At 37.8% G+C, this 16,006-nt stretch overlaps 1 protein-coding gene across 2 annotated transcripts in view; it reads left to right on the forward strand.

Moving 5' to 3' along the window:
- The window catches only part of PLG (plasminogen), a 45,821-nt gene that overhangs the window by 12,963 nt on the left and 16,852 nt on the right, over positions 1-16,006 (forward strand). Inside the window, exons 7-12 of one of the 2 annotated variants that reach the window (XM_044761505.2) lie at positions 1,381-1,499; positions 2,678-2,840; positions 3,574-3,719; positions 6,474-6,512; positions 6,795-6,954; positions 15,465-15,649. In XM_044761505.2, the coding sequence (XP_044617440.1) occupies positions 1,381-1,499; positions 2,678-2,840; positions 3,574-3,719; positions 6,474-6,512; positions 6,795-6,954; positions 15,465-15,649 (812 nt within the window). The remainder of the gene's footprint in view (positions 1-1,380; positions 1,500-2,677; positions 2,841-3,573; positions 3,720-6,473; positions 6,513-6,794; positions 6,955-15,464; positions 15,650-16,006) is intronic. The other variant, XM_014858362.3, reaches the window with a different exon arrangement.

Here is a 16,006-nt window from a genome sequence, read left to right on the forward strand (position 1 = left end):
GTATACATACTTGCTACTCCAAATGTGGTCCATGAAAGAGTGATACCATCTGAGAGTTTGTTAGAAATGCTGAATCTCAGAGCCTCTGGCATTATAACCAGATTCCTAGCTTATTCGGAGGCACATTAAGATTTGAGAAATACGGACACATCTCACTTCTGGATTTTCCAAATATTTCCCTCTTCTCTTTATTCCTTTCCTTTTCCTTCATGCCAGTGAGACTCAAGGCTTCCTAACCTGTGATCTATGGAGGGGCTATAGGGGTTTTGTGAGTTCCTCAACGTTTTATGTGTATTTATATCAACGCATTTTTTCTGGGGCGAGGATTCCTGACCTCCACCAGATTTTCACAGGGGATCATGAATTTAAAATAGGAATAAGAGTCCCTGATCTGGAAAATAATGATGATTCCTAAAGTAGGGTTTTTCTGGGGTTTCTATTTCACATTAATTGTACTGGAAAACACCTTCCATTTCTGTAGCTGCGTCTGGTCTTTTTTTCGTTCTATGGTGACCGAAGGATGAAAATGGGTTTTATAAAAACTTCTAAAAAATGGGACTAAGCCACAGATTTCACTGTGAAAACAGCTCCTCTGATTTTCTTTACCTCCTAGCTATTCCAAATAGCTAGCTTAGAACACAGCCGTTACCATTTTTCTTCGAAGAAGAAATACGGTAAGGACCTTAGGCACAGAACTGGGTCAATGCACTTTTAGGAAATCAGAAGAGGATTGCTTAAGCCACTGCTGGTTGCTCTGTCCATCCTGACGAAGCACTTACCACCTTAGACAGGGATGTGAAATAAGTGCAGAGGGCCACAAGGCTTGCACGCATCTCACGCTCTTAGCCACGAGGTCCCTCCTGAGGGGCTCACTGGCCTGTACTATTCGGCCATGTGCTCACAGAAACACAGCTTATCCCTCTCAGTTTCTATAAGCTTAAAAGCTGGCAGGACCAGAACCTGGTAGACCAGAAGGTCCATTCCTTTAAGCTACGAAGATACCAACATCTTGATTATACTGTGTACTAGATGACGATCTCTAGTCAGTGAGTACCTTGTGTTTTAAAAATTGCTATTATTTGCAGCTAAATAACTGGAGTTTTCCAATACCAATTTTCCCGATGGCCAAAACAATAAAGTTACTCATCTTGTTCTGCGACTTTTGCACGTGTAAACTGTTAGAAACACACTCCTTAGAATACTGAGCTCACTTTATTTATGACATTGTCATCTCTTTGAGGACAGCCTTGATCCAGTCACTTCCCTGGGTGCCTGCCTGTGCCGAGCACACAACAGGCGCTCCAGGTTTGCTCATCTGAAATGATGCTCATCCGTGAATGTAAATGTTGGGTGCTATTACAACTCTTCTTGCCTGTTCAGATTTCCGAACAAGAACCTGAGGATGAATTACTGTCGTAACCCTGATGGGGAGCCCCGCCCGTGGTGTTTCACCATGGATCCCGACAAACGCTGGGAATTCTGTGACATCCCGCGCTGTTGTAAGTATGGCTCATACCCAGTCCTCAGGGATCTTTACCTGTTCTGCCCTTGGAATCAAGAAAAAACCATGTGTCAGTGCCTGAGTGCTGTGCCTTAAAAGTGCCTGACACCTGTGGGAAGGGATTGCTCTTTTAAAATCATTTATTGGTCACTGGAGGTAATTGATCAGAGCATCCATTTATCTTTTTTTTTTTTCCCCTAGCAAAGACTTCTGCCTCCTCTGAGTTCAGTTGAATGCGGTCTCTTGGGAGGTCTCTGTGATATTCTACTTTTTCCTAGCACTAAAGGGAAGTCAGATCCATGCTTTCTGACAAGTCAATTTCATGAAGAGCCAGAGTTCTTTCTAATTGTTGCTTTGTAAACAGAGAGGTGTCTGGACACCCAGTTTCTCAGGGTGTCCAACTTGTGAGGGAGCCGTGGGAGAAGAGTGTTCACGGGGAGGAGGTGAAATGGCAGACCTAGCAGGAATGACTTGGAAGAAACGATTTTATAGTATTTTCCTCCTATGAGAATTTGAAGCAAGGGACTAAGTGTTTAGACAAAGACAGTCATCAAACGTTGAAAAGGACCCAGCGAGCCTTGAGAGCCAGCTTCCTCTTCTTTGCTCTGACCATCATCCTTCAAGACCCTGAAGTTCCTCAGAGACTCTCCTCCTTTATGAACACTGGTATCTCTTTTGTGATCTTCTTTTTTCCTTCCCATGAATTTCTTGATTCCTGGATGTGCAGCCTTTTGTTTGGGGACATTTCTGGCCTTCTTTCCATGGACTCTCTCTGTTGTTTGGCTTTACGGACTATCGCGTGTCCTTCAGTTGTGTTTCCTTGGTGAATAATCTATTCTTCACAATGCAAATTGGATCGTTGGTATATGTGAGGATTCAGGGTGGAGGGTGGCCCAGGTTGATTTTTACTGTGTATGACGACCTGAGCAAAGAGAATATAGAAAGAAGCATCTACTCTATGGCTCTTGTCCCTGGAGGGGTTCCTCCTGAGATGGACTGCAGATGTAGATTCTACTCAGACTTAGATTCTTCTGGAAATAAGAAACAATTTTCAAGAGCCAAAGTCCGAGACAGGATGAGCAGAAGACAGTCTGATGATCCGTGTATCCGTCCCCCCATCATCTATCTGTGACTCTTTCTTAAAAAATTCATTGTAGTTTATTTTCCCCATTCAAGCAACACCCCCACCATCTTCTGGTCCAACATATCAGTGTTTGAAGGGAAGAGGTGAAAACTATCGAGGGAGAGTGTCCGTCACCCAATCTGGGCTTACCTGTCAGCGCTGGAGTGAGCAGACCCCTCACAAACACAACAGGACCCCGGACAACTTTCCTTGCAAGTAAGTCCCACTCTGGTCTCCTTCCCCGTCTGCTGCTATGGAATGTGAAATCCCATTGATTTCACCTTAGTTTTTGTTACTATAGGAATCTTGAGTTAAAGTATTCTGGAATGAAAACTGATCAAGTCATATCTGATCAAGTCATAACTGATCAAGTCATAAGCAGGGGAAGGGAAATTTAGTGCTGAGTTTCCTTTTACATTGATTCTCCAAGTGTGGTTTCCCCAGACTAGCGGCATCAGCATCGGCAGCAATTTGTTAGAAGTGCAAATTCTTGAACCCTACTCAGATCTACTGAACCAGAAACAAAGAGTGGGTCCCAGGCATATGTTTTGATAAGGTTTCTACTAAATGCACAGTAATGTTTGAGAACACTTAAATTCCAAGGCTGTAAACTGAAATTCCATGGCTAGCATGTATCCTTTTTGAAGCAGGAAGAGTGTGGAAAATACCCATTGGGTTTTCAGCATATAGCACAGTGCCCAACACGTAATAAAAGACCTATTGCGCTTGATTCTACAGAGCCAAGGAATCTATTTCAACCCTTTACCCAAGAGAAGCATCTGTGCCATAATTCTATAGAATCCTATAGAATTCCACGTGTTATTCAGTTTGTGTAATTCTAGAGAACTACTTGGATACGTATCCAGTATCACCATTGACCAGCATGCGAGCGCTTTGTTATTTACTCAGCCTTTTTGGAAAGCTACACTCACAACCACTTCTTTTTCAGAAATTTGGATGAAAACTACTGTCGTAACCCTGATGGAGAAACGGCTCCGTGGTGCTATACAACCAGCAGTGAAACGAGGTGGGAATACTGCAACATACCGTCCTGTACGTCCTCACCAGTACCCACAGAAATTACGGATGCTTCAGGTAAGGGGAATGAGAGCTTGCTGAGGGCCCCAGTGCTCTCTGTTTTTTTCTACCCCAGTGACACCACCGTATACAGAAGCTTTGATCGTACTTTAATTCTGTTCTGGTCAGAGAACATGCTCTATGCTTTCAACTGTTTTAGATTCATTGAAGTTTGTTTTATGGCTCCGATACGGTCATTCTGGTGACTATTTCGAATCTTCACTAGTTTTCTATCTCCTGTTCTATTGATTACTAAGAGATGAATGGTGATGTCTCCAACTTGAGCTGTGAATTCCTCTATTTCTTTTTGGTTTTATGTTTGCTTTATATGCTCTGGAGCTCTTAGTTAGGTACATAGACGCTTAAGATTATGTCTTCTTGAAGACACAACCCCTTTGTCATGATGTAATGTCCCTCCTTATCTCTGGAAATAGTCCTTATTCTAAAGTCTCCTTTTGAGGATATGAATACTGCCATTACAGTTCTATTTTCACTAATGTTTGTATGATTTATCTATTTTTCCCAGTCTTTTAACTGAGACGTTTAGACAATTTACATTTAATATAATTATTAATGTGGTTGGATTTAAATCTACTATCAAGCTAGTTATTTCTATTTGTCCTATTTGAATTTTGTTCCTTTTTTCACCTTTTTCTGCCTTTGTTTGCACTATTATTTTGATTGTCTTTTGTCACCACTATTTGCTTATTAAACCAATTTTTAGTGTGTTTAGTATGTTTCTAATGTTTATAATATACATCTTTAACGTATCACATTCCACCTTCAAATAATATTATTTTACTTGATGTATAATGTAAGAACCTTATAACATTGTACTTCGATTTCCTCCCTTCCAAAATATTGTTTATTGTTCTCAAAGAGCTTACTTTTATTGTTATAAATCTCACAATACATTGATACCATTTTTGCCCCATTTAGTCATGTTTTAAAGTGGATTGTAAATATAAAAAATCTTTATGTTTACTTTTATTTATTTATTTATTTTTGCCATTTCTAGTACTCTTCATTTCTTTCTGTAGATTCATATTTCCATCTGGTATCGTATTCTTTCTGTAAAAAAAAAGTTAACTTTTAACATTTCTTGTAGTACAGGTCTGCTGGTGAAGAAATGTTTCAGCTTTTGTATGTCTGGAAAAATCTTTATTTTGCCCACAGTTTTAAAGAATAATTTTGTTGGGTTTATAATTCTGGGCTGATAATTTTTTTCCTTTTAAAAGGAATCACCTTTTAAAAGTATCACTACTTTAAAGATATTAACGGTTAGTTTCTGTTTTCAATAGTTTATGACTGGAAATCTTATTTTTGTTTCTCTGTATTTAATATGTTTTCCCCTCTGCCTGTCTTTAAGACTTTGTCTCCTCTTTGGTTTTTGGCAGTTTGATTTTGGTGTGTCTACATGTGTTTGCATGTTTGTTTGTTTATTTGTTGGTATTTATCCTGATTGAAGTTCTCTGAGCTTCTCATTTTTGTGGATTGTTGATTTTCACTACTTTTGTAAAATTATCAGCCGTTACTGCCCAAATATTTCTTTTCCCCTACTCTCATCTCTCTATTTTCCTTTTTTGGACTCCAGTTACCCAAAGGTTGGGCCATTTCATATTGTTTCAAATCTCTTATATGCCTGTTCTGCTTTTTTGCCCCACTCTTTTTTTCTCTTTGTGTGTCAGTTTGGATCATGTTTATTAATCTACTTTCAAGTTCCTTCATTCTTTCCTCAGTTGTGTCTGATCTGCTGATCATCCCATCAAAGGAATTCTTCATCTCTGATGTCAAGGTTTTTATTTCTAGCATTTGCATTTTATTCTATTTTTGTTTCCCCATCTGCTGAAATTCTTCATCTATCCACGCATATTGTTCACCTTTGCTACAAGATCCTTTAACATAGTAGTCATAGTTTTCTCACAACCTCAATCTGATAGTCTCTGCATCTCTGTTTGTCTGGCTCCAAGTCATCTTTGAGTCTGGCTCTGTTGATTGCCTTATCACTCTCCCTGGCTTTTTTGGTGTGTCTTGTAATTTTTCATCAAATGCTGGTCATTTTTTGTAGAAGAAGAAGAATTGTTTGTACTTTGAAATAGACATGATTCTTCTTTTGTCAGTATGTTGTGTGGGTAATTGAATCCATATAGTCAGCAGATGAACTGAATTTTGGTTTTATTGTTACTGCTTTTATTATCTTAAGTGGACCACAGGTTTCAAATTTCTCTGGTGATGGGCTGCTGTTACCTTGTGCTAGGAGTAGGGTCCGGGGTGCTGAAGAGTTTTCTCAGTATTTCTAATCCACTCCCAATTTTTAGCAGTCACTGCATACCTGCATCACAGAGGGGGACACTCTATGCTATTAACTAGACCCTAGTGATATACTGCTGTTTCTTCTTACTAATGCTAAGCTTTTGGTGAAGATGGACAGTCTCTGTCTTCCTGGTCTACCTCTAATCTTAGACTAGCTCCAGCAGCTTAGGGCTTTGGCTTTGTATAAGAGTCTGGGTAAACATGTAAGGGATTCACGTCTCCCCCCACTGACAGTCAATCACCACCTGCAGCCTGCACCCCTGAATGTGTCTACCTTTGGTCTCCTGCCCAATTGCATGAACACCCACTGGAGAACCATAAAAAAGAGCTTGCACATGAATGCAATTTTCAATTATAAGTACTCTGACTTGCTTATTTTCCCCTGAGTTTTAAATGAAATACTCACCAAAAAAGTTAGGCCATTAAAGTTCTAGAATGTTATCTTTTTCTTTTTTTTAGAAAAAAGCCTTTTTGGAGGAGGACTGGGGAATCATTATGGTATACATTTGCAATTGTCTTACAGTATCCTTCGTAAGAGAACTGGCCACTCTCTCTCTCTCTTTTCTTTTTAAATTAGCATGCATCTTCCTTAGCCCAATACTGTAAGATTCAGCCTCGCTCATTCTGGATCTATTCTCTTTGCATGTCCATCTACTTGCCAATATGGAAAAGGGAACAGTGTTAATTCCCAGAAACTACTGTTCTGTTTGTGTCGTAAATTGCTTCGCTTATTTCTCTGTTCTAGTCATTATTCACTGATTTCTTCTATTTTAATTTCAGAACCACCTGAACAAACTCCTGTGGTCCAAGACTGCTACCAGGGCAATGGAGAGAGTTATCGAGGCACATCCTCCATCACTGTCACAGGAAAGAAATGTCAATCTTGGTCATCCATGACACCACACTGGCATCAGAAGACTCCAGAAAAGTACCCAAATGCGTATGTCTTTGATTTTTAACCATAAGAGGAGAAACAGGGGCAGGCCCCCTAGCCACATTGTTAAGTTCATGTTCGCTGCTTTGGCAGCCTAGGGTTTTGATGGTTCAAATCCTGGATGTGGACATGGCACTGCTCATCAGGCCATGATGAGGCGGCATCCCACATAGCACAACCAGAAGCACTCACAACTAGAATACACAACTATGTACTGGGAGGCTTTGGGGAGAAAAAAATGAAAAAAAGAGGAACAACAGCCAACTTAAATTTCTGTTAGAAGGGCCATGTTTTTAAGTTAACTTCTTAGGACCAAACTTCTCTTGGCTCCAGAATGTGAGGCAAAACATCTCAGGCACCTTACTTTTTAGCAAAAGTTGTGAAAGAAGAGAAGTTAGAGGCTGGCTATCTTTCCTGAGTAGTTTTGTGGGAGCAAGGGGTATATATGGAGGTGTCAAGTTCACACTCCTGGAAAGCTCAGGAAAACAAATGACCAAAAGCTTAGAAACAGTACCATTCCATAACACCTGTTGAAGATCAATGACATCTTTCAACTATGGAATTTTTACATTCCAACCTCCAGTCCCCGAAGTCCAGTTTGTGTTTGTCATTGAGTCCCAGTGTATATCACCTGATGTGTACATGTCAGGTCCTGAGCACTAGTAGTCTGAAGGGATATGAGGTGCCATGAAGAGCAAAAGCAGGAAGGCAGATGAGAGTCAGGAACTAAACAGATACTGATAAGCAAAATGGGCAGGTGGATAGACAAAAGATCAGGTCTGACCAGACCAGCCTTTCTCCCATAAATGGCTATAAAACATATGGAAGAACTTTCCACACAATGGACAACAGGCAGCACAAGACTGAGACTTTTAGAAAGGGAAATAAATTAGATCCATCCCAGAGTTACCCTAGCTTTCTTCCTGGAGACACTTCCTGGACTGCAGTGCAAGGAGACGGAGGCAGAGAAGACCACAGCAGTCTTGTTGAATGCAGGAGACAGAGACTGGAGTTGGAATTACTGAGGCAGCTGGATTTTGTAGGCTGGGTAATAATGAGAAAGATATGTACAGAGAAGGAGCTCCAGAAATACGCATAGAGTTGTCCTTAAGTCTTTGACTGAATATAAAGTTGCATATGGACAGGGAGAGATTCCACAGTTAGTCTGACAAGGAACAACTACTGGGGAAAGAACAACCACAGGGAGTGATGAGATAACTGGAGACTACAGAAGTCACTTAGCACTGGGAAATTCTTGTCCAGGGACTTGAGATTCTGAGAAGCCAAAGAAGAGAGACGTCATGGGACACGTTGGGTACTCAGTAGAGACCAGAAAAGTCACACTTCAGGAGTAGGATTAATGTATTCCTAGAATAAAGGCCACTCTAGAAACACTCTAGCAATGCTTAAAAGCAATCCTAAAAGGGTCAAAATGATCTCCAAGTAAATTAACTGCCTTCCAGAAGAAAACTCAACACTCTTGAGAGGAAAACAACAAAATCAAGTCACTCAGTAATGTGACATCTACAATGTCTGGCATAAATTTGAAAATTACTAGACATATAAAGATTGTTTAATGGGATCCGTAACTAGGAGAGAAATCAGTCAATACAAACAGACCCAGAAATGATGGAATTAGCACGCAAAACTTTTAGAAGATATTATAATTGTGTTCAAGGATTTAAAGGAAAATCTGAACATTAAAGAAAGAAAGGGATAATCTAAATAGAAAGGAAAACTATACAAGAGGCCAATGGAAAAGAAAGAACTAAAAAATTATTTATCTTAAATGAAAAATTCACTGGATAGCCATCAGGTTAGACATTACAGAAGAAAAGGTTAACTTGAAAATAATGCAAACTGCAGCATGAAGGAAAAGCAAAAGGCTGAAAAAAACAATCAACAGATCTTCAAAGGCCTATAGAAAAATATCAAAAGGTCTAACATACATTTAAATCAAGTCCAAGAAGGAGAAGAGAGAGATATTGGGATGGAAAAACATGCTTAAACCAATGATGGATGAAATTTTTCCAGATTTGAGGAAAATTATAAATTCACAGATTCAAGAAGCTCAGTGAACTATAAATAGAATTTTTAAAAAATTAATTTGCTTTTTTATTGTGGTAAAATATGCATAACAAAAGCTTTACCATTTTAGCCATTTTTAAGCATACAGTTCAGCGGCATTAACTATATTCACGTGGTTGTGCAACCATCACTGCCATCGTCTCCAGAAGCTTTTCATCCTAAGTAGAATTTTTAAAAAGTAAAACAGCATGATTTACTTAGGTGCATCATAGTTAAATTCTTAAAGCCAAAGACAAAGAGAAAAATCTTATAAGAAGCCATAGAAAAAGGACACATTTACAGGGCAGAACAGTGATAAGACTGACTAATGTCTTCTCATCAGAAACTATGCAAACCAGAAAACAGTGGAATGACATTTTTAAATGATAAAAATTTTAAAAAAGCCATCAAACTAGAACTATATATTCAGCTAAAATATCCTTTGAAAATGAATGCTAAATAGAGAGATATTCCTTCTTCCCCCCAAAACATTTGAATATTTTACCAGTAGTAAAAAATGTTAAAGAAAGGTATTTAGGGAGAAGTAAGCTAATATCAGATGGAAACTTGAATCTCTATTAAGTGTTGAAGAACGCTGGAAATGATAAATATAAATGTAAATGTAAAATATTTATATTTATCTCATTTCCTAAGAAGATGATTTTGCTTGAAGTGAAATGATAATGATGTATTCTTATTTTAATATATGTAAAGTAAAATTATTAAAACAATAGCATAAATAATATAGGAGAGAGGTGTAAGTATACTGTTGTAATTTTCTTATGTTATCCATGATACTACATAATATTGATACATGATTGAATATGATAGATTAAAGACGGATATTGTAAATCCTAGAATAATGCTGAAAATTCAAACTCAGAGGAGTAGATAATAACAATATTCAATTAATCCAAAAGAAAGGAGGAAAGGAGGAAAAAAGAATTAAAGAGGTATGGTGCAAACAGAAAATAAATAGCCTGATGGTAGACTTAAACCCAACCACATTAATAAGCATATTAAATGTAAAAGGACTAAATATTGCAATTAAAAGGCAGAGAACGTTGCGTTGAATAAAACCCCAAACCCAATTATGATCTCCATACAATAGATTCTCTTTAAATATGAAGACATAGGTGAAAAATCAAAAGATGGAAAATGATAGACCAAGAAAACGCTAATGAAAAGAAAGCTAGTGTAGTCGTTAATTTGCAGACAAAGTAGATTTCAGGACAAGAAATAATACCAGAGATAAAAAGGACATTTTAAAGTAAAAAGGGTTAACAATGCTGAATGTTTTGCACCCTAATAATAGAGCATCAGATATATGAAACAAAAAGGGACAGAAGTAAAGAGAGAAGTAGATAAGTCCACAATTATAGTTGGAGATTTCCTCACTTCTCTCTCTTAGTCATAAATCCTCCCAAAACAAATTATAGTAGAACAAGTAGACAAAAAATTCAGAAAGGATATAGAAGTTTTAGAGGAAAATTATGAAGCAATTTAACACTATGCTCAGCTACAGAATACACATTCAAGTGCACATGGAGTACTCACCAAGGTCTACTGTATGCTTGGACTTAAAACAAGTCTTGATAAATTTAAAAGCATTAAAATATGGAGATGTTTCTGACTACAGCAGAATTAAATGAGATATAAATAATAAAAAAATTTAGGAAATTCTCGAATATTTGGAAATTAAAAAAACACATTTCTAAATAACCTAAGTCAAAGAAAAAATTATAAATGCATTTAGAAATATTTTGATCTGAATATTAATAAAAACATGGTATATCAAAACTTGTGGGATGCAGCTAATGTTTTTAGGGTTTTATAGCTTTAAGTGTTCTTATTAGAAAATAGACACATTTACAAGTCAATGATTTAACCAGAAGTTCTCCAAGTGTGGTCTGGGCAGACTTATGGATTCCTGGGAACCCTTCAGGGAGTCTGTGAGGTTAAAACTCTTTCAATTAGAAAATATATATTTTATTTTCCCCTTTCGCTTTTGTTTTCTCACAAGCGTCCAGTAGAGTTTTCCAAAGACTAGATAATGCGAAATGACATCATCTTTCTGACAACTAATGAAATATGTTATTGAGTGTTCTTGTGTGCTAAAAAATTCTCAGTTTTAATTCTAACACAGTAAGTGTACAAAATATATACCACAAAAACTAAAGCTCTTCAGGTTCCTGATCCTTTTTAAGAGTGTAAAAGGTTCCTGAGACCCAAAATTTTGAGAACTGTCCATCTAACATAACAACGTAAGAATCTAGAAAATGAAAAGCAAATACAACCCAAAGTAAGCAGAAAGGAGGAAATAATAAAAATCAATGGTAAAGAAAATAGACAATTGAGTAAATCAATGAGACAAAAAGTTGGTTCTTTGAAAAGATCAATATAATTGATAAATCTCTGGCTAAACTCATCATGAATAAAGGAGAGAACACAATTGTCAACATCAGGAATAAAAGAGAAGCCATCACTATAGAATCCTACAGATATTAAAAGATAATAAAGTATTAAGAACAACTTTATGTTAATAAATTCAACAACTTAAATAAAATGGAATAATTCCTTGGAAGGGAGGAAAGAAACAAGTAAGTTAGACACTGAATAAATAGAATTTTTAAGTAGTCTGATATCTATTAAAGAAAAAGTATGTTTTTTAAATAAAAAAACTTCCCACAGAGAAAACTCCAGGCTTAGGATGCACTGGTAGATTTTCTCAAATATTTAAGGAGAAAATAATACCAATCTTTTACTATCTCTTGCAGAAAATAAAGGAGGAAACTTAACTCAGTTTGTGAGCCTTAAAAAAATGCGATGCAAAAAGTAGACAAGGATATTGCAAGAAACTACAGAACATTATCTGTTGTGAATATAGACAAAAAGGCAGCAAAAAATTAGTAAATTGAATTTATGAAAAGTATGTAGCATGATAAACAAATGGGGCTTCTCTCCAAGAATGTAAGGTTAGTTTAACATTTGTAAAACAATCAACGTAAATCAACATGTTAATAGAATAAAAGTGATATATCGTGTGATTATATCAAAAGATGTTGAAAAAACATTAGACAAAATTCAACACTCATCCATGATAAGAAGTCTGAGCAAACTAGGAACAGAAGGGAACTTCGTCAACTTGATCAAGGCCATCTGCAAAAAGCCCCCAACTCTCATCGTATTAATGGCGAAAGATTAATGCTTTCTCTATAAGATTAGGAACAAGGAAAAGAAATAAAGGGCCTAAAGTTTGGAAAGGAATAAGTAAATCTTTCTTTATTCACAGAAAACTAGATTAATGAATGCAGAGAATCCTAAGTATTAATAGGTGAATTTTGCAAGGTCAACAGATACAAAAGTATATACAAAGTCAACATACAAAAATTGTATTTCTATACACCAGCAGTGACCAATTGGAAAATTAAAATTTAAAGACAATATCATTGACGATAGTACCAAAAACAAAATAGTTAGTGATAAATTTGACAAAATATGTATAATAAGAACTGTATGCTGCAAACTATAAAATTTTGCTGAGAAAAATTGAAAAGATCTAAATAAACATATGCTACGTTTATGAATTAAAAGACTCAATACCATTTCTCACCGAATTAATCTTTGGATCCAATCTATATCCAAGAAAAATTCCTGCAGCCATTTTTTTCTTTTTTTTTGGAAAAAGAGACACAATGTATACGGGAAGGACCTAGACTCACCAGAACAATCTATAAAAGAAGAACAAAGTTGGAAGACTTACACATTCTGACTCAAAGGCTTGTTCTAAAAGCGCAGTAGTCAAGGCAGTGGCACTGGTAAAAGGTCTACAAATAGAGAAAAAAGTCCAGAAACAAACCCTCATATATATGTCAACTGATTTTCAATATAGATGGCAAAACAATTTAATGGGAAAAGGAAATGTTTTCTGAACTGGTTCTGGAACAACTGGATATCCATACAGAAAAAAACCCCCACAAAAAACCCCAAAACCCTGACTCTTATCTCCTAGCACAAATTAATTTGAGAAAACTCTTAGACCTAAAAGTAGAAGCTAAAACTAAAGCTGAAATATAAAGCTTCTAGGAAAGAACATTAAGAGAAGATTTTCACAACCTTGGAGAAGGCAAAAAATTTTTAGACAGGACCTAAAAAGCAGTATAAAAGAAAAAATGTATTATTTAGATTTTAACAAAATGAAAACTTCTACTCACCAAAAATCATTGTTAAGAAAATAGATAAATCACAGATTGGGAGAAAAATATTCTCAATCAATATATCTGACAAATGGCTTATATCCAGAATATATAAATATTTCTCCCACTCACTAGTAAGAAGAAAAACAACTTAATAAAAATGTCAATAGACATTCCACAGGGGAAGATATCCAAATGGCCATTAAGTGCCAAAAAAATGTTCAATATCTTAGCAAAATGGTACCACCACTTTGGAAATCAGTCTGATGGTTTCTTAGAAAGTTAAATGTGCATCTACCCTACAAACCTTTATTCTATTCCTGACTATTTACTCAAGAGAAATGAAAACATAAGTCCACAAAAAGATCTACCAGAATATTCATAGCAACTTTATTCATAATAGCCCCAAACTGGAAACCTCTTCAATGCTCATCAATAAGAAAATGAATCGATAATTGATGGTATATTCATACAGTGGGATAGGTACTATTCAGCAATAAAAAGGAACGATTTACTGATACTCTCAAAACACGAGGACAAAGCACACAAATGTTATATTAAAGAAAGAAACCAGAGCGAGCCCTGATGGCCTAGTTTGGTGCTCTCACTGTTTCAGCAGCCTGGGTTCTCTTCCCAGTTGTGGAACCACACCACCCATCTGTCAGTTGCCGTGCCGTGGTGGTGGCTCACATAGAACTAGAAGGACTTACAACTAGGATTTACAGCTAGGTACTGGGCCTTTGGGGAGGAAAAAAAATAAAGAAAGAAGCCAGGCAAAAGAAGAGTACATACTGTATGAGGCCATCCGTCAGAGGTTCTAGAAGAGACAAAACTAGTTTATGGTGAAAGAAATCAATAGCATTTGCCTCTGGGGGCTGGCAGAGATTGGTTGAGCAGTGACCCATGGGAGCTTTCTTGGGGGGATGGCAGTGGTCTAAATCATGACAGGAGAGTGGTTTATACAGGCATGTGTGTTACTCAAAACTTATCAAACCACCTTTAAGATTTGTTCATTTCACTCTATGTCAAATATACCTCAATTTAATAAAAAGAGCCGGGGCTTGTTTCATATGATAACCTTTTAGCACATCCAGTGGCTCAGAGATCTGCCAACTGGCCTCCTCAAATTGTGGGCCCGGGCCTGAGGCTGTGTCACTTTATTTATCTACAGATACTGTATTGGATTCCCATAATACATAATACATTTCAAATTTTCTCAGCTAGCCACAGCTTCTGAGTCTAAATTCTGAAAGGGATTCCAAGGCTGAGAATTCTGAGAGGCTGGGACAGTGTTCGGGGGAGGCCCCAGAGGATGGATCGCCCAGTATTCCAGGCTCCGCATCAGCCGTGTCTCTTCCTCGGTTGTTTCTGACTCCCCCACAAGCCCTCAGCAACCTCAGGTCCACCAGTCTGCCCAGACATCCCTTCATCTCTTCCATCCCGCTGTTCTTTAGTCTCATCCTCATGCTCCAGCCCCTGAGTGACCAGCAGCAGTGAGGGGCGGGTGTGGGGGTGAGGAGGGTGGGGGCTGTAGGGGTGTGTGTGAGAGCTCCTCCTCATTTCCCCCAGAATGCATCCTATAGAAACAACACCCCAGCTGTAAGCCAGTTTTCTGGGCCAGCTTCCATAGGTCCTTCAAACCCTGAACCCACTTGACCTACCTAATAGCATATTTATAGTAATATTCTTTTTCATGATTTTCTCATTGTAAGTGTATAGCATTTTAGCTACTCTGTGAGTAAATACACTAAGAGGGCTGGCCTGGCATCGTCTTCATCTCAAATGCGATTTCTTCCTTAGGGAAATACGTTTTGGTTCCAACTTACATAAGTACTCATATGCAGAGAGATAGACAGACATAGAGAAATAATTGTACATGCCTAGAAAAAATCTAAAAAATACACTTCAAAATCCATGTTGGTTATCCCTGGGGAATATATTTAACGTTCCAAGAGAAGGAGGACATTCCGATACTTTCTTTCACACATTTATATATTATCCCAGTTTTTATATGAAGCATGTATTACTTTTGACTTAAAATGAAAGTTATAATCTATTTTTTGAATTTACCCAGTTGTTTAGAAGTTGAGGGCCATCGGCACCGTGGCATTCTAATAACAAGTAGTACCTTTGGTGTCTTCAATGGAAATATGTCAAATCACTTGTTACCACTTTGTTGTGGCAATTCTGAGGGTGCTGGGGTGCCCCTGGAGATTCTCCTGCTTTTCATGACCTATGTTGTGGTGTTTACAGCGACCTGACAATGAACTACTGTAGGAATCCAGATGGTGATAAAGGCCCTTGGTGCTACACCACTGATCCGAGCGTCAGATGGGAGTTCTGTAACCTGAGAAGATGTTCAGAAACACAACAGAGTTTCTCCAACAGCTCTCCAACTGACACCCAAGTTCCAAGTGTCCAGGAGCCTTCTGAACCAGGTAAGAAGTCTGCAGCCAGACATCTACATACTTGGGCATCAGCATGAAATGAGACGGAAACTCTTACGGACTCAGAAGGCTTCACTGCTGCGGGGAACTTGAGCGCTGCCTGTGGGTCTGCCACGTGGAAAGAAGCCTCAGTGTGCCATCTGGGGGAGCCAGAGCTGTAATGACCGGCAGAACATGGGTGGGTGGTTCCTTAGGACTTGAAAACTACTTGGTTGTAGACGGATGGACAAAATTTTGAGCCTGGGTGCATTGAGAGGTTGATGACGGCACTGGCTGACAAGGGACATTCTGGAAAAGCAAGTGCGACCTCCTCTGGGAGGAGTAGAAATGATTAATTTGGTTTTGAAT

This window comes from Equus asinus, chromosome 1 (assembly GCF_041296235.1).
Source record: "Equus asinus isolate D_3611 breed Donkey chromosome 1, EquAss-T2T_v2, whole genome shotgun sequence".
Taxonomy (NCBI): domain Eukaryota; kingdom Metazoa; phylum Chordata; class Mammalia; order Perissodactyla; family Equidae; genus Equus; species Equus asinus.